This window comes from Hemitrygon akajei, chromosome 19 (assembly GCF_048418815.1).
Source record: "Hemitrygon akajei chromosome 19, sHemAka1.3, whole genome shotgun sequence".
Taxonomy (NCBI): Eukaryota; Metazoa; Chordata; class Chondrichthyes; order Myliobatiformes; family Dasyatidae; genus Hemitrygon; species Hemitrygon akajei.
Window position 1 is genome coordinate 66,736,534 of NC_133142.1, and position 18,524 is coordinate 66,755,057.

At 42.6% G+C, this 18,524-nt stretch overlaps 1 protein-coding gene across 1 annotated transcript in view; it reads right to left on the reverse strand.

Annotated features, from left to right (window-relative positions):
- The window catches only part of ippk (inositol 1,3,4,5,6-pentakisphosphate 2-kinase), a 125,785-nt gene extending 107,645 nt beyond the window's left edge, over positions 1–18,140 (reverse strand). Inside the window, exon 1 of the mRNA XM_073072678.1 lies at positions 17,928–18,140. Within this exon, the coding sequence (XP_072928779.1) occupies positions 17,928–18,008 (81 nt within the window). The 5' untranslated portion in view covers positions 18,009–18,140. The remainder of the gene's footprint in view (positions 1–17,927) is intronic.
- Between the last annotated feature and the right edge of the window lie 384 nt (positions 18,141–18,524).

Here is an 18,524-nt window from a genome sequence, read left to right on the forward strand (position 1 = left end):
TACACATTGTAGAGCGTTATAAGCAAATTCTTAATAAATAAATCAGGGAGGGAAATTTTGGATTAGGTCTCCAATGGTAAAGAATCCTCTGAAATGTAACCCCCGTGAAACCATTTAGCGCCCGTCATAATCTCGTTAAAACATAACACGGGATGGCGGGATCAGTACATGTACTCAGTATTGAGTTTGTGACCACCATTCACAAAAGATTAAAACAAATGCGATATGATGCCGGCTTCAAGCTGAAGATTGTTGATTTTGCTAAAGGAACGAATAATTCTGCAGCCCCCTGCTAAGAAGTTTAGTGTAAACGAGAAACAAGTGAGAGAGTGGAGAAAGGTAGAGGACACGCTGAGGGAAACGCCAAAGATGAAATGTGTAAGCCGCGGGAAAACATGCCAGTGGCCGGAACTGAACAAGAAAGTTTTAGAGTGGGTGAATCACCAGCGATCGTCTGGATAACATCGTTATCAGAGAAATGATTCGAAATCAAGCATTGAAATAGGCCGAAAAACACCGTGAGGTCAGCAAAAATTTCAAAACTACACCAAGTTAGTGCACCCGATTTATGAATAGACGATTTATGAATAGCTCTTGTGTTGAGACAAAAAACAAAGATAGCTCAGAAAATTCCCGCGGGGTGTTATTGTCTATGTTCAAGAACGCTGCTGGATGGACGAAGCGGGTTGCTTGAAGTGGGTTAAAGAGGTGTGGTGTCGACATCCGTTTCAGGAAGGAAAAGTCGCTAATTGTCCGGGACATGTTCAAAGTGCACTTGTCAGGTGAGACAAAAGCAGCATTGAAAGCTGAAAATACGGACACTGCAGTCATCACCGGTGGTTTGACGTCCGTGCGACACTGCAGTCATCACCGGTGGTTTGACGTCCGTGCTCCAGCCACGAGATGTGAGTTTAAACAAACCATTCAAAGAATTCATGCGTTGACAGTGGAACAAATTTGACTCAAAAACAGCCAATAAATACAACCTGCCTTCCGTGTATTCATTTTTCCAAAGTTGGCAACCTCTGTATACGCCAGCCTCCTATTTTTAGGACCAAAATTTAGGGCCAAATTCTCGGCTTATACACCGGAATTTACGGTACTTATATATCCAGTCCCTTAGAATACATTCCAATAACTTTCCCAATACTGATGTTAAAACTGATCGGCATATAATTTCCTGGCTTACACTTAGAGCTTTTCTTAAACATAACAACATCAGCTATCCTCCAATCTTCTAGCACCTCACCCATGGCTAAAGATGCTTTTTCTGCACTTGCCTCCCACAAGGTCCAAGAGAACACATAGTCAGATCCTGGGGATTTTTCCACCTTAATTTGCTTTAACTAACACTTTCTTCTCTGTAACCTATATAGGATCCATGACTTCGCTGCTGCATTGCCTCACATCTACAGACTATGAATAGACGTGATCTACCCAGTAAATACAGATACAAAAAAAAATTTAAGATCTCCTCCAACTCTTTTGTCTCTATGAACTCTGGTCTTCCAAAGAACCAATTTTGTTCCTTGGCATCCTTTTCCTCTTAATCTATCTGTATGTAATACCCCTGGTTTAAGCCATGCTTTATTTTGGGCACTTGGTACTCTGCAGATCTCTTCAAAATGCAAATCTCTACATAAAAAGTGCTCTTTTAATTACATTATTTAATAGAGTATTTCATTTTTGTTGTTCAAAATAAAATTTTAATTGATTACTAATTTAGGCTTGCTGAATTAGCTAATAAGATTTGTCCTGTTAAAATTTTGGCCAATAAGATGCCCCAAAAAAAGAAACAAGACAACAGGAGTAACCATTCTAGAGAGTGTGGGAAAAGAACAGGTAGCCATTTTCTACAAAGAGCATAAGAAAGAATGGAGACAGACAACAAACATGGGTGAAGAACATGATGAAACACTCACAGAACCAAATTTGGACAGACAGATACAGGTGTCCAAAAATCCTCATGCAGATTATGGTTTCACTGAGAATATGCAAATAATTCAGCTCACACCAGTATCAACTTATACTGAAATTGTATTGACAAAATATTTTAAACTATAGCAAACAAAATAAAGAAAAACCTATCTCACATGAGCTGAATTATTGCTTCCTAGCGAACAGTAGATTTGAATAGGTGTCTTAGTGTTCATATAGGTAATGGTCTTATTTTCCCTTAAAAAAATTCAAGCTTATGTTTTTTGTGTTTATCCAAATCATATCCATCCTAGACCCATTTATTTATTGGCAATGGCCTTTTCATCGTTATTCTCATGCACTGTAGAGTTATGTTGCTGTTTGTATTCATAGTAATAGTTAATTAATTAACAGCCTATGGTGAGAGGGTTACATTTTTGGAGGCATCATCCACAATGGATATTTTTTGCACAATTGAAAGTATGTCATGATTAATGTATGTGATAGCAGCTGAGAGTGAAGATTTTCAGTTTAAGTCGCTCTCTTTTCTGAGGAATGAAGGGAAAACTCTGACTACTGTTACAAATCTACTAAGTTCTTCAGCTGTTGATCCAAATACTGAGCTGGTTTCTGCTATTACATCACATAAAGGCTATAACGAACTTACTGAAATCCAAGGTTATCATAAGCTGAGAATGCTCTCTGGAGTCAAACCCACTCCAAATGGAGAAGAAAATTACGAGACTTGAGCTGATCAGACATCTCATTTAGTTGACAAATGACAATGCTCAGACAATATAAGAAAAAGCAAAGATTTGTAGAAAGTTTAAAGGGTCCTGCTGCTGACATAGTAACGTTGCTAAAAGCAGAAAATCCTTTAGCCAACACACACAAAATGCTGGTGGGACACAGCAGGCCAGGCAGCATCTATAAGGAGAAGCATTGTCGACGTTTCGGACCGAGACCCTTCGTTCTGACTCTATGTATTTGAATGACCCACAAGATGCGTGATCCATCATCTTTTACTGAGTTACTAAGAGAAGTCAGAGCGGAGAAAAATATTATTGAGGAGCGAAATGATTCCAGAAGACAAGTAATATCCTCTGTTGTAGCCTCTGTTGCTAAAGCAACCCATGAGGCCTCATAAGTAGAGCTGTTGAGAAGTGTTAATGTTGCAGCTAAACATGACACATCTACTGGAAAATGCAACCCAACTGTAAAAGAAAAATCACAAGGCAGAAAAATGCTACTGCAAAAGATTTCTTAACCAAGGATAGGCCTGGGATTTTCTGTTACAAATGCGGAGAAGATGGACATTTCAAGCGAGATTGTGAGAGACAAGAAAATATTTGAAAAGTAACCAGCAGTTAATCAAACAAAAAGATGGGAAACTACAGAGGAACCCAGTAATGGAATGGCCTGACATCCAATCAGTGTATCAACAGAAATATCAATATTGAAAACACTATTCCTGAAGGCTTAGTGGGGCGAAATTCTGATACGCTACAGATCCTTTTACAACCAGTAGTTGACACATTTACCATTGACTCCCTGTCAGTACTCGAGATATGGGGGCTTATGGTTATTTGTTGTTGAAACTGGAGTTTTCAGAAATAGATGTTGGAGTAGCTGAGACTATTGATACACTAGAGTTGATCGTAAAAGGTAAAGCTTCCATTCTTGTGGGAACAAACACTTGCATTGTGAGAAAGCTCAGGGCAGCATATACAGTGGGAAGGGGAGAGAACTTTCTGAGAACCCTGTCCAGTCACCCTGTATTCAGAGACATGGTTCTCTTAATATAGAGAACTTTGAGAATTTGTAAGTTTCTCCTATGCAAGACAATGAGAATAAAAGAGTGACTGGAACACCCAAATTTTCACGAGTGCCCAGCACTCCAACCATTCTTGTGGGTCTGTCTGATGATCAGGAAGAGAAGTCACTCTTACCAGCAGGAGTGCTGGTGAGATCTGAACTGCAGAAATCTTTGGCTGTCTACTCTGAGAGGACAACAATGATCATCAGGGACACCTCGAGAAGAGATGTCATCCTCAAACGTGGCATACAGATTGCGCATCTCTGTCCTGTGACAGTAGTTTCTAGTTTTCCGGTGGAGGAAAAAGAGAAATAGTCTCCTGGATCAGGAAAGTTGACATCAAATTCATTCAACTGTGATGATTCACCAATACCAGAGGAATGGAAAAGAAAAAGAGGCTAACTGATCAGATGTTGATGTTGGCTGCTCAGAGTACTCACCACACTATCAGAGTGACAGAGGACACACCTTTCCAAGAGAAGTCTTGCCGGCCAGCACCAGCAGAGTGTAAAAATGTTAGGCAACATCTGCAGAAACTTAAGGAAGCTAGAATTATCACTGAGTTGAGAAGTCCCTATGTACCGCCTATAACCGTCAGGAAAAAGAATAGGAAAATACAAATGTGTGTTGATTATACAACACTGAACAGACATACAATCATAGAAACATAGAAAACCTACAGCACAATACAGGTCCCTTGGCCCACAAAGTTGTGCCGAACATGTCCCTACCTTAGAAATTACTGGGCTTACCTACAGCCCTCCATTTTACTAAGCTCCATGTACCTATCCAAAAGTGTCTTAAAAGACCCTATCATATCCGCCTCCATCACCGTTGCTGGCAGCCCATTCCACGCACTCACAACTCTGAGTAAAAAACTTACTCTGACATCTGCTCTGTACCTACTCCCCAGCACCTTAAACCTATGTCCTCTTGTAGCAACCATTTCAGCCCTGGGAAAAAGCTTCTGACTATCCACCCAATTAATGCCTCTCATCATCTTATACACCTCTATCAGGTCACCTCTCATCCTCTGTCGCTCCAAGGAGAAAAGGCCGAGTTCACTCAACCTATTCTCATAAGGCATGCTCCCCAATCCAGGCAACATCCTTGTAAATCTCCTCTGCACCCTTTCTATGGCTTCCACATCCTTTCTGTAGTGGGGCGACCAGAACTGAGCACAGTACTCCGTGAGGTCCTAGACCAATATACAGACCCACAGATCGAGGATGCTCTGGCCTGCTTAAGTGGAAGCAACTGGTTCCGTGTGTTGGTACAAAGTACCACTGAGCAAATCTGATTATGACAGCATCCAAAGGTTGAAAGGATCATTTATTATCAAATTATACAATTCTGAAATTCTTCTTCCCCAGTAGCCATGAAACCAAGGAAGGAAAAAAAAAAGGAACTCGATCATCAACCCCCAAGTCCCCCCTCCCACACAAAATAAACAAACCAAATCGAACAGGCACATCAACCCCTAAATCTTCCACCCCGCACCCCCACACACAAAAAAAAAGAGAAAGATCGGGGAAAACCACAAAGTATAAAAAAAACTATAAGACTAAAAAAAGTCTAAAGTCCAAGTCCACATCCAAACTGCAGAAAACCTGGGCAACACTCTGAGCACCACAGCAGGGTCTCCCCTCTCTGGGAGCAGAGCAATCAGAAGACAGGCAGCAGGCGCTCACAGTCCTTCCAGGTAAGGTGACACTTCAACTGTAAGTCTGTTGAAGTCATCTACTATATTCAGTGATCCCAGTGTGGACTCCTGTATATCAATGATCCCCGATGACGATTGGGAGATCACTTGATCACGCATCCTCACTCCCTCTGCCACAAAAAGTAGGTTTCCCTGGAGGACACACATTTCAATTCTAGTTCCCATTCTGACATGCCAGTCCATGGCCTCTTCTACTGACATTATGAGACCAACTCAGGATGGAGAAGCAACACCTTATCTGGGCAGCCTCCAACCTGATGGCATGAACATCAACTTCTATAACTTCCAGCAACTGCCCACCCCCCTTCACCATTTCCCCATCCTGTTCTCTTCTCTCACTTCATTTCCTCACCTACCCATCACCTCCGCCTTCCCTTTCTTCCATGATCTTCTGTCCTCTCCTTTCAGATTCCCCCTTCTTCAGCCCCCTTTCACTTTCACCAATCAACTCACCAGCTTTTACTTCAACCCCATCCCCAGTCTCACCTATCACTTGCCACTTTGTACTTCTTCCTCCCCTCCCCCCACCTTCTTACTCTGACTTCTCCCCTTCCTTTCCAGTCTTGATGAAGGGTCTTAGCCCAAAAACTCAACTGTTTACTCTTTTGCATAGATGCTGCCTGGCCTGCTGAGTTACTCCAACATTTCCTATGTGCCTCTTTGGATTTCCAGAACCTGCACATTTTCTCACATCTGTCCCAATCCACACTTGCCAGATCCTTTCTGATACCATCAGAATTGGCCTTTCTCCAATTTAGAATCTCAACCTGAGGACTAGACCGTAATTACCTTGAAACTAATGGCATTATGATCACTGGATACAAAGTGTTCCTCTGCAAAAAATTTTGTCACTTGCCCCATCTCATTCCCTAATAGGATATCTAGTATCACATCTTCTCTAGTTGGGATTTCTATGTACTAATTAAGGAAACTGAACACATTTGGCAAACACTTACCCATCCAGCCCTTTTACAGTACTGGAATCCCAGTCAATATGTGGAAAGTTAAAATCACCTCCTTTAACAGCGTCATGGATCTTGCAACATAGTGTGATGACTCTACAAATCTGCTCCTCCAAGTCCAACAGAGGAGGTTGTCTATAATATAAACTCACTGATGTGGTCATACCTTTCCTATTTCTCCGTTCTACTCATAAGGCCTCACTAGATGAGTTTTCCAGTCTGTCCTGACTGAGCACTGTCATGACATATTCCCTGACTAGTAATGCCACCCCTCCCCTTTTAATCCCTCCCACTCTATCATATCTAAAACAATGGAACTCTGGAACACTGAGCTGCCAGTCTTGCCCCTCCCACAACTGTCTCACTAATGGCTACAATGTCACAATTCCACGTGCTGTTCCACACCCTAAGCCTTTCCTACAATACTCCTTGCATTGAAATCTGCACAGCTCAGAACATTAACCCCACCCATCCTCAACTAAATTTGATTCCTGAATTTGTATGTAGGCTTAACAACACTTTTCTCCACAACCACCCCATTAACTGCTCTGGCACTCCAACTCCCATCCTCCTGTAACTCTAGTTTAATCCTCCAGTGCAATACTAGCAAACCTGCCTACTAGTTCCCCTCCAGTTCAGGTGCAAACCATCCACTCTGTACAGCAGGGGTCACCAACCCTTTCTGCATCGCGGACCGGTTTAATATTGACGATATGCTTGCAGACCAGCCGACGGTGGGGTGGGGTGGGGGGTGGGGGTTTAATCACGACTGGAATATAGGTGATAAGTCACTTATAAGCGGCTAATACACTTAATTTCATTTCTAAAAGGGTTTATCGAACAAATTTAATATTAAACACAGCACAAATTTTCCTCGCATGAATATAGTGATAAGTCAACTATAACTCACTTATCAGTCAATAGCACCATTACATTTTAAGTAACATTTGGATATTAAACACAGGTCACATATTTTCCTCGTATGAGCATACATAATCACTGCAACACACCAATATCACTGAATCAGTGGGAGCCCTGGCCTTGTTTCCCTGCAACATCGTGGGCTGATGGGAGACGATACTTGAAAGGGGTTCCTTATGTCCAGTCTGTTCCGCAATTCAGTTTTCGTGGCTCTCAGCACTTGCTTCTGTCCCACTTGCTCACGTTTTTCTCACTCAAAAAACTCAATGGGTTTGTCTTAAAGTGCAGGGTGCTTGGACTCAAGGTGCTGAAGCAGTTTTGAGGGCTTCATTGTCTCATTAGACAGCCTTCGGGCCTGAACTCCAGCCTCCCGCCCACCCGCCGCCAGACGCCTTGGCCAGGTGCGGCTAGTTGTAGGGGGGGGGGGGTGTGAGAGGACACGGTCAGGACCGGAGGTCCCCGTGCCAGGGCCGCGGCGGTCGCAGTCCGGAGAGAGAGAGCGACCGAGTGAGGAATGTGACAGGGCACGCGCTCGCCCCACCTTGTAGGAAGGTAGGATCTATCAGCAGACAAAAGTTTGGCTCAAGGGATGACTTTCAGCGAAGCAACTGCTCTGCTACTTACAAAACCCTGAGCCCGAATTAGGTTGTCTGCGAATATGTTCCCCACGAACATTCGATGTGCTAAACAGGTTTAGAGGTCGCGCCCATCTGTCCGCGCTCCAGGCCAGTAGCAACGGCACTTCTCACCGGCCACGCGAGGGTATCACTGCGTTTAGGCAACTGATGACCTCGCATGCGTTCAAATTCAACAGTGGGTAGGGAATGAGAAAAGGTGCAACTGACTCATAGTTTTGTATCGCCAAATCATAGTATTTCCTTGCGGCCCGGTGGTTGGGGACCACTGCTGTACAGATCCCACCTTCCTTGCAAAGGAACCAAATGATCCAAAAAATCTGAAGCCCTCCTTCCTGTACCATCTCCTTAGCCACAAGTTAAACTGATGATCGGCCCAGCTCTGGCCTTACTAGTACATGGCCCAAGTGGCAATCCTGAGATCACAACCTTGGAGGTCCTGTCCTTTAACTGAGCACCCAACTCCCTGAACTAACTTTACAGGACCTTGTCACTCATCCAACCCATGTCACTGGTACTGATGTGGACCACAACCTCTGCTGCTCACCCTCACATACAATAATGATGTGGACTTCAATCAGAGATGTCCCTGACCCTGGCACACTGGGGGCAACTATCATCCAGAAATTTCATTCTCATCCACAGAACTTTCTTTCTGCTCCTCTAACTGCAAATCCACCATCACTATAGCTCACCTCTTTTCCCTCTTCTCTTCTGAGCCACAGAGCCAGGCTCAGTGCCAGAGACCTGACTGCTGTGGCCTTTCTCTGCTAGTTCATCCCAACACAGCAGTGTACATGTTGTTGAGAGGAACGGCCACAGGGGTACTTTGCAATGGCTGCCTATCCCCTTTCCCCCTCCTGACAATCACCCAGTTACCTGTGTCCTGCACCTTGGGTGTAACTACCTCCCTGTATGCCCCGTCTATCAACCCCGCAGCCTCCCAAATTATCTGCAGCTCATCCAGCTCCACCTCCAACTTTTTAATACAGTCTGTCAGAAGCTGCAGTGGGATGCACTTCTTCAGTTACTGTCATCAGGGTCACTGGCGGTCTCCCCGTCTTCCCACATTCTGCAAGAGGAGCATTCGATTATCCGACTTGGCATCCCCACTACTCTAAATGAGCAATAAGAAATAAAGAAAGAATACATCTCTCTTCACTGAAGCCTCTATGAACCAAAGCCTCAACTCCCACCATCACTGGCCCACTCACACAATGGTAGCTCCACTTAAATCTAGCTTCTTTTTATTGGACCTTGCCAAGTGCCTATTTACATGCAATCCAATGTTGCCTTGGGAACTGTGGTGCTTAAAATGTGCCAACTGCCCTCGACAACTTCTTTTACACTCGCTCCCTTTAAGCAGTCCAATGTCTCCTTGGGAACTGTGGCATGCAAAAATGTGGGACTACGGTACAAAGAAACAATAAATCTTTTTCCAATACTCTTAATTTAAAGTACCAATTACAAAAGTTTTTCAGACATATGTTTAACCTCTTCAATTCTGTACATACAGAGGCTCGTCAAAATTTCTGTTACTGTGAATAGTTAAGTGAGTAGAAGATGAACTGATCTCCAGAAGTCATAAAGTTAAAGATAAAACATTATTTACAACATTTTAAGCAAGATTAGTGTATTATTTTTGTTTTGTACAATTTTAGAGTGGAGGGAGAAAAGGAAAGGAGCACCATGCAAAAGTTTGGGCACCCCAAGAGATTTGAGCTCTCTGATAACTTTTACCAAAGCCTAGCACTCTGAAAATTAAAATAAATGATGCCCACAAAGCAGAAGAAGGATATAAGAAAATAGTAAAGCATTTTCAGGTAGCCATTTCCTCAGTTCGTAATGTAATTAAGAAATGGCAGTTAACAGGAACAGTGGAAGTCAAGTTGAGGTCTGAAAGACCAAAAAATCTTTCCGAGAGAACTGCTTTTGTAGGATTGCTAGAAAGGCAAATCAAAACCCCCGTTTGACTGCAAAAGACCTTCAGGAAGATTTAGCAGACTCTGGAGTGGGGGTGCACCGTTCTACTGTGCAGCGACACCTGCACAAATATGACCTTCATAGAAGAGTCATCAGAAGAAAACCTTTCCTGCGTCCTCACCACAAAATTCAGTGTCAGAAGTCTGAAAAGGAACATCTAAACAAGCCTGATGCATTTTGGAAACAAGTCCTGTAGACTGATGAAGTTAAAATAGAACTTTTTGGCCACAATGAGCAAAGGTATATTTGGAGAAAAAAGGGTGCATAATTTCATGAAAAGAACACCTCTCCAACTGTTAAGCACGGGGGTGGATCAATCATGTTTTGGGCTTGTGTTGCAGCCAGTGGCACAGGGAACATTTCACTGGTAGAGGGAAGAACGAATTCAATTAAATACCAGCAAATTCTGGAAACAAACCTCACACCGTCTGTAAAAAAAAAAGCTGAAGATGAAAAGAGAATGGCTTCTACAACAGGATAACGATCCTAAACACACCTCAAAATCCACAATGGACTACCTCAAGAGGCGCAAGCTGAAGGTTTTGCCATGGCCCTCACGGCCTCTGACCTAAACATCATCGCAAATCTGTGGATGGACCTCAAAAGAGCAGTGCATACAAGACAGCCCAAGAATCTCATAGAACTAGAAGCCTTTTGCAAGGAAGAATGTGTGAAAATCCCCCAAACAAGAATTGAAAGACTCTTCGCTGGCTACAGAAAGTGTTTACACGCTGTGATATTTGCCAAAGGGGGTGTTACTAAGTACTGACCATGCAGGGTGCCCAAACTTTTGCTTCGGGCCCATTTCCTTTTTTGTTATTTTGCAATGGTAAAAGATGGAAATAAAAAGTAATCTTGCTTAAAATATTAAAGATATGTTTCATCTTTAACTTTATGCCTTTTGGAAATCTGGTCATCTTTTACTTGCTTAACTATTCACAGTAAAAGAAATTTTGACTGGGGTGCCCAAACTTTTGCATGCCACTGTACATGTCTGGTTATTCCCTCGCTCCTTTCCACATGGCTGGTGTGAAAGCTGGAAAACACAAACCCAAAAGGCTGGAAAATTATCTACAATTTCACAATAAAAGACAACTCAATTTTCCACAATCTGATGTTAATTTGTGTCTCAGTGAAAATCTATCAATATTTTCAAGTCACCTACAGTTCACCATTGTAAAACCAACATAAAAATATATTTAATGACAGTCAATTGTTAGCTGCAAACAAAAGTATGTTTTAGTATTACCAAATCTTTAAATATATATCACTTAATTCTACTGATTGTTAATGGTAACAGTAGGAGGAAAAGTAAGAGATACAATCAATCACTGGCTGGTAATAAAAAAAAACAAAGAATAGTTTTTGAAGAAAGGTGGTAAAGCCTTTCAGGCCTGTTGTCGGAGCCTTCTTATTACTTCAAAGGAAATTACAACTAATGTAGCCTCAAATTAATTTTGCATTAAGCATAATGGATATTATGACTAGCAAGGTGGCTTTATTGGGATAATTAGCTGCCTTCTTGTACTAATCCAATTAATGTGAAGGTGATGTTATATGCTAAGTAGTATATGGATTTTAGACGATCAGTATTACAAAATGGGGAAGAACTTGGTGATGGTAGAAATCTCATGAAAATGTCACCCAAGTCATGCTTGATGAGAGTTCATTTGTACTGCAGCCAGTGGGCAACATGTAATGAGAATGAGATTGTTTTTCTTTCAGTGCTATGTATAGCAACACTGAAAGTACCTTACTCCTAATAACTAGATTCCTTCCATCAATCAGAGGGAACACAACATACCCATTCCCAACCTCTGTTTTACCTACACCATTTGCCACTGCCCTGGACCCTCAGCACCTTCAGGTTGACCAGCTGCCAAAGAACACGACATTGCTTTTGCTGCAACTGATTCTGCCCCCACCTTACAGAAGCCATTTTAAACAGTGACAAATGCCGATCAATCTGTGGGGAGATGGTGGATTGAAGTAGATGGCATCATCCATATAGAGGCATATGGTGCTTGGAGTCATCCTGAATTCACCAAAGGCTCCATACAATAAACAAAGAAGAAAGAGGAGAAAATACAGAGAAGCCCAGATTTAACATTTGATGAAGTTTTCTGATGTCTGCATACAATGGAAGCATCCAATTATGTTGTCCCTTCCCAAGGCCAATTTTGGAGGACACGGAAGGCCTTCTGCTAGTTCAAAAACGTGAATAGTATTTTGCACAGATACAACTGTATCCCTGAATAAAGCAAGGTTTTCATATATTGTCATGTTGGGTAGAACTTTGGGTATTGAAACTCACCATTCCAGTTTTCTGTCTGGAATACTGTGGCAGCACACTATTGCAATCCATGGACTAATGCTGCAGAGTTAATAGGTTAATAAAATGCTACCTGGATATTGTCAGCCACACCCTTCATGTTAACTGGATATTCTGAGGCGGAGGTGACACCAAACCAAGCTCTATTGTCCATGTTATTCTTTACACATCACATGAAGTGGGGGGAGGGGAGGAAAAGATTGAGAATGTAATAAGTATTGAACAGAAGTGCCACACCACTGTAAGATCAACTGTTGAATATCCTTTTCTGCCCTTAGGTTCTCCATGTCATTGTTTAATAAAAACTTAAGCTTATAATAATTCTTGATTTTATCTCCAGAGTCAATTGTTTTCCAAGGATTGAAGGGGTGACCTAATAGAGGTATATAAATGTATAAGAAGCATGGATAGTCAGAATCTTTTTCCCAAAGTAACCTTCCTATCCTCCAATCTACAGTAATCCTATTTACCAAATGACGTCTATATCCAACTATGTCTTGCTGAAGTGTCTAAATATTTCTTAAAAGCAAAGATTGCATCTGACTTTGCCCCTTCTTCTGCCATCAAGTTCAGTATTTCAAACACTCAATAAAAAAACTTACCATAAAAAAAGTTTCTGACTACTTATCTTCTTATAATGTGATACAGCTCCATCAGATCAGCCCCAAGTCCCCTCTGCTCCATGCAAAATAGACCCTGTCTATCCAATCTTTCTCCATAACACATACTCTCCAATCCAAGCAACATCCTGGTGAATCTACTCTGGACTCTCTCCAGTGAAATCAGATCAGTCCTACAATGTGGCAACAGAACTGCCACACAATATTCCAAGTGCAATCTAATCAGTATTAAAAGTTATAACATGTTTCAACTCTTATGTTCAATGCCCCATTCTCAGAAGGCAAGCATGAACACTCTAAGTTACACTATTTAGTGCAAAATTAAAGTGACCTTTTGTTGCTACAAAGCCTAGATCAGATGTTCTATCCCTCAAGATAAAGAAAGGTAAAGACATTATTTTCCAAAAGAGACTCGTCTAACCACATTAAACACTTGTTTGGGTGAGTAGCTTACTGAATACAGTAATGTGTTTCAGTTCCTTGGAAATATTTTCTGCAGCCAAGGTATCTACAGTTGTTGCCTCCTTCTCTCCCCCCACCCCCGCCCCAAGATGTACACCTTGTACCATTAGAGCGATTTTTGGGTTTAGCACATTTACCAGAAAACCTTGGTCTTCAGATCTGAATTGTGGATTTGATTTTAATGCAGCTCTGAACAATAGGTTCACAGACCAGGTAACAGGCTGATTGCCTGCATAGTCCAATCAATATTCTATTGCATGCATGCGATGGTGATTAACACTTGTTTTGGGCGTGATGGTTGTAAATATGGATTTGTTTGACTTGTCCCAAATTTTCTTTGATCTTTATCACATAAAATTTGTGTAGTGCTGGCATAAGCAGACCTTTTGACCAAAAACATTTCCATATGATGCCTGGTGTATCTTGTTTTGTCAATAAAGAAGCTGCTTCATATCTACCAGTACTTTTCTCCAGTGACCCCATTGGTGCAACAGTACCACTCGCACTAGCCATGGCTGGCCTTGATAGTAATAGCAATTTCATGAGACCCATTACTCCTTACTTACTTTCAATGTTACCATTATGAGCTTGCTTTTGCCCGGAACATCAGAGGAAATGCCACTGGTTCTGATCTTCTTAGTAGGAATTTTACCCTTCTCCTCTCCACCCTCCAGTGTAACATCTCTACCCTTTGTAAAGACTGCTAGGGACAACATTCTAACAATCAAAGGAGAGTGGCACCCAATAACCACTGTCAATGACAAAGTATGTCAATTGACTGTGGCTTGTTTCACGTCAATAGTCTGATGTTAGTCTAGCACAGGGATTCTCAACCTTTTTTATGCCAATAGCTAATCCCATTAAGCAAGGGGTCTGTGAACCTGAGGTTGGAAACCCCTGATCTAGATAGATAGATAGATAGATAGATACTTTATTCATCCCCATGGGGAAATTCAACTTTTTTCCAATGTCCCATACACTTGTTGTAGCAAAACTAATTACATACAATACTTAACTCAGTAAAAAAAATATGATATGCATCTAAATCACCATCTCAAAAAGCATTAATAATAGCTTTAAAAAGTTCTTAAGTCCTGGCGGTAGAATTGTAAAGCCTAATGGCATTGGGGAGTATTGACTTCTTCATCCTGTCTGAGGAGCATTGCATCGATAGTAACCTGTCGCTGAAACTGCTTCTCTGTCTCTGGATGGTGCTATGTAGAGGATGTTCAGAGTTATCCATAATTGACCGTAGCCTACTCAGCGCCCTTCGCTCAGCTACCGATGTTAAACTCTCCAGTACTTTGCCCACGACAGAGCCCGCCTTCCTTACCAGCTTATAAAGACGTGAGGCGTCCCTCTTCTTAATGCTTCCTCCCCAACACGCCACCACAAAGAAGAGGGCGCTCTCCACAACTGACCTATAGAACATCTTCAGCATCTCACTACAGACATTGAATGACGCCAACCTTCTTAAGAAGTACATTCGACTCTGTGCCTTCCTGCACAAGGCATCTGTGTTGGCAGTCCAGTCTAGCTTCTCGTCTAACTGTACTCCCAGATACTTGTAGGTCTTAACCTGCTCCACACATTCTCCATTAATGATCACTGGCTCCATATGAGGCCTAGATCTCCTAAAGTCCACCACCATCTCCTTGGTCTTGGTGATATTGAGACGCAGGTAGTTTGAGTTGCACCATATCACAAAGTCCTGTATCAGTTTCCTATACTCCTCCTCCTGTCCATTCCTGACACACCCCACTATGGCCGTGTCATCAGCGAACTTCTGCACATGGCAGGACTCCGAGTTATATTGGAAGTCTGTCAGGACCGGAGAGAGTACGGTTCCCTGCAGCGCCCCTGTGCTGCTGACCACCGTGTCAGACCTACAGTCTCCCAACCGCACATACTGAGGTCTATCTGTCAAGTAGTCCACTATCCAATCCACCATGTGAGAGTCTACTCCCATCTCCGTTAGTTTGTGCCTTAAGATCTTGGGCTGGATGGTGTTAAAGGCACTAGAGAAGTCAAGGAATGTAATCCTCACAGCACAACTGACCCCCTTTAGGTGAGAGAGTGATTTGTGCAGCAAATATGTGATAGCATCCTCCACTCCCACCTTCTCCTTATACGCAAACTGAAGAGGATCCTGGGCGTGCTTGGTTTGTGGCCTCAGATTCTGTATTATCAGCCGCTCCATGGTCTTCATCACGTGCGACGTCAAGGCAACAGGTCTGAAGTCATTCAACTCCTTTGGTTGTGGTTTCTTCTGTACCGGGACAATACAGGATGTTTTCCACTGTCTGGGTACTCTTCTCTGCTCCAGGCTCACGTTGAAGATGCGCTGTAGTGGTTCTCCCAGCTCAGTCGCACAGGCCCTCAGTAATCGTGGGGAAACTCCATCCGGTCCAGCCGCCTTGCTGGTACAGATCTTCCTCAGTTGACCTTCCACCTGTCCAGCCGTAATCCTGGGCGTGGGCAAGGTCTCCTGTGAGTGGCTATTTTCCTGTGAGGGAAGTAAGCCTGGTGTGGATTTCTGCGGTGAGGATGAGATTGAGCTGTCGAACCTGTTGAAGAACCTGTTGATCTAGTGACTTACGGAACATTGTGATAATTGAAGGTCAAAGATGTGGATTCTCAAGTAACCCATGGGGAGAGAAGAAAAAAACCATTGCAAGCAATTTTACTTCATGTGACTAGATTGAAAACAGTGGAACATTGTGTCACTCAACTAGACAACATGTTTTTAATCATCATCAACATTGTTCAATACTTAAAACAAGTCAAGCAGCGATGTAAATTCATTTTGCTGTGTTTGCTGAGCTTGGCAATCAGCTTGCAGACATTCTATCACCAGTCGAGATGACATCTTCAGTGCGCAGTTGTTGGTGTTTCTCTCTGAGAGTGCTCATGTTTATATAGGCCCCCATTCATCTGCCTCAGTCCTGATTGACAACACGTTCAGCTGACCTTCGAATTCTATTGGTTCACACTTTTTTGGCTCTTTGGGTTTCACAGATAGTGTCTATTTTGATATGTTTGTTTTTTTAGGGGTTCACGGATGGCATCTATTTCAATATGTTTGTTTCAAAGTTCAGAAGAGGAAATTTTTTTCAGTTGTTGTGGAGCACAATACTTTGGTGAACTTCAAGTGTACACTTACAGAGAATGTAGAAGATTCTGGAGTATTGACTACTGTGACTAGCAGTAATTAAAATTGCCAAATTCATTTCCTATCATAAGAACATAAGGAATGGGCCACCCGGCCCATCGAGCCTGCCCCACCATACATTAAAATCATGGCTGATCTGCCCGTAAACCTAGCTCTATCTACCTGCCTTTTCCCCATAACCCTTAATTCCCCTACAATGTAAAAATCTATCTATCAAATGATGCCCTCTTCTCTCCATTAGAAAATTTCAAACCTAATGCTGGTTCCACAGGCACCAAGCACCTACAATCTAAATGGAGAGGGGCTACAAATGAGTTATGTATATAGGGATCTGGATGTTCCAGTACATAAATCACAAACAGATAACAACTATTTCAGAGGCAAAATACATTTTTTTGAAATTTATGTACAAGGATGTTTAGATCCAGTTGTACAGGGACACACCTGGAACATTGTGTATAGTTTTGGTGCTCTTAAAAAATAATATAACAGCACTGGAGGCAATAAATGAGATTCACCTGGCTAATTCTGGAATGTGAAGGCCACCTATCAAGAAAGATTATGTGGTTTGTATTCATTGACATTTAGGTATAATGTTACATACCCACCCATAGCAAAGTAACTAATAGAGCAATTTAATTGGTATTTTCAAAGTTTGTTATAACATCTCAGCATGGGCCAATACAAATAGCAATATATTGAATACTGCAGAGACGTTCAATTTTCAAATGAGACGATTTACTCTAACATAAAAAGTCGCTAGTTTCACAAATTAATATATCGATATACGTATACGGCTTACTAGTTTATACCTAATGTATTCGCTATCTTTATATTTCAAACTTCCATCTGTTTTCATTACAATAAAGCATTACACCATAAATTAGTAACCGCAAGCGGCTCATTAAACAGTGAAAACTCGAACTATAGTAAAGATCGGAACTCGATTCATATTTGCTTAGACTAGGGCAGACAAGTCACTACGTGGACCCTTCCTAGGAAGCACACCATTTCCCCCAAATGGTTTCCCCGATTAATTAAACTGATTTTTTTTAAATGAACGATTCATTATTTATTGTAAACGTCTGTAATTGTTGATCTAAAACTATTGGACGAATGTGCATTTGCTTTATCCGAGGGTGAAATTGAACACAGTGCGGCATAAGTACTACTGCAGTTAGTTCAGCCCCCTGCATGTCCTGTTCACATAAAATTAAAGTGCTTAGCTGAACTTTGACGTGACGTGCCGTGCCGTGCCTGCAGTCCCCTTTGTTCACAATGGCACCGCGCGGGCCCTTTGACGCTATTTACACGGAGCAGGTGTGCACGAGGGCGCGCGCAGGAAGCGCCGTTCGCGTGCACGTTGCCCGCGCGCCCCACTAACCTGGACATGGGAAACGACCAAACTTCTATTGCCCTCTCCGTGGTACTTCCACTCATTTCCATCCGGCTCCTTCAGTTCCATAACCTCCGGCAGGTTCGGTTTGAGTACCGTCTGGTAATTGTTTTCCCCTGCCGTCCACTCCCCTCCTTTTACCGCTCACGATACCCACATTCACGCTCAGCGACGCCTACAACACACCGGAAGGACAAGAAAAAAAACAACCTGACAGGATCGCCGGAAGCGCCCGTGCCCTGCGCTGATTGGGCAAATAGTTCCTGATTGGCAATTGCCGTAGGCCGATTCCGTAGTCCGATTGGTCGGTTGCCACAGTCTTGATCCAGCCCCCCAGAACGTATACGGCAATGTTCGGCATCTGTCAGAGTTGCCGGGATCCCGCTGCTTTCAATGGCCTCTTCCGCGTTATAGCTGAATGCTGAAAACGCGAAATAGGTCGGGAGGCTTCAGATGCTGGAATCTGGAGCAGCACAAAAGGCGCTGGAGAAACTCAATGAGTTAGGGAAGGTCTTGTTGAGACCCTGCATCCATACTCGATTGTGCCCATCCCACAGAGTTCCTCCAGTCCATCGCCTTTTGTGT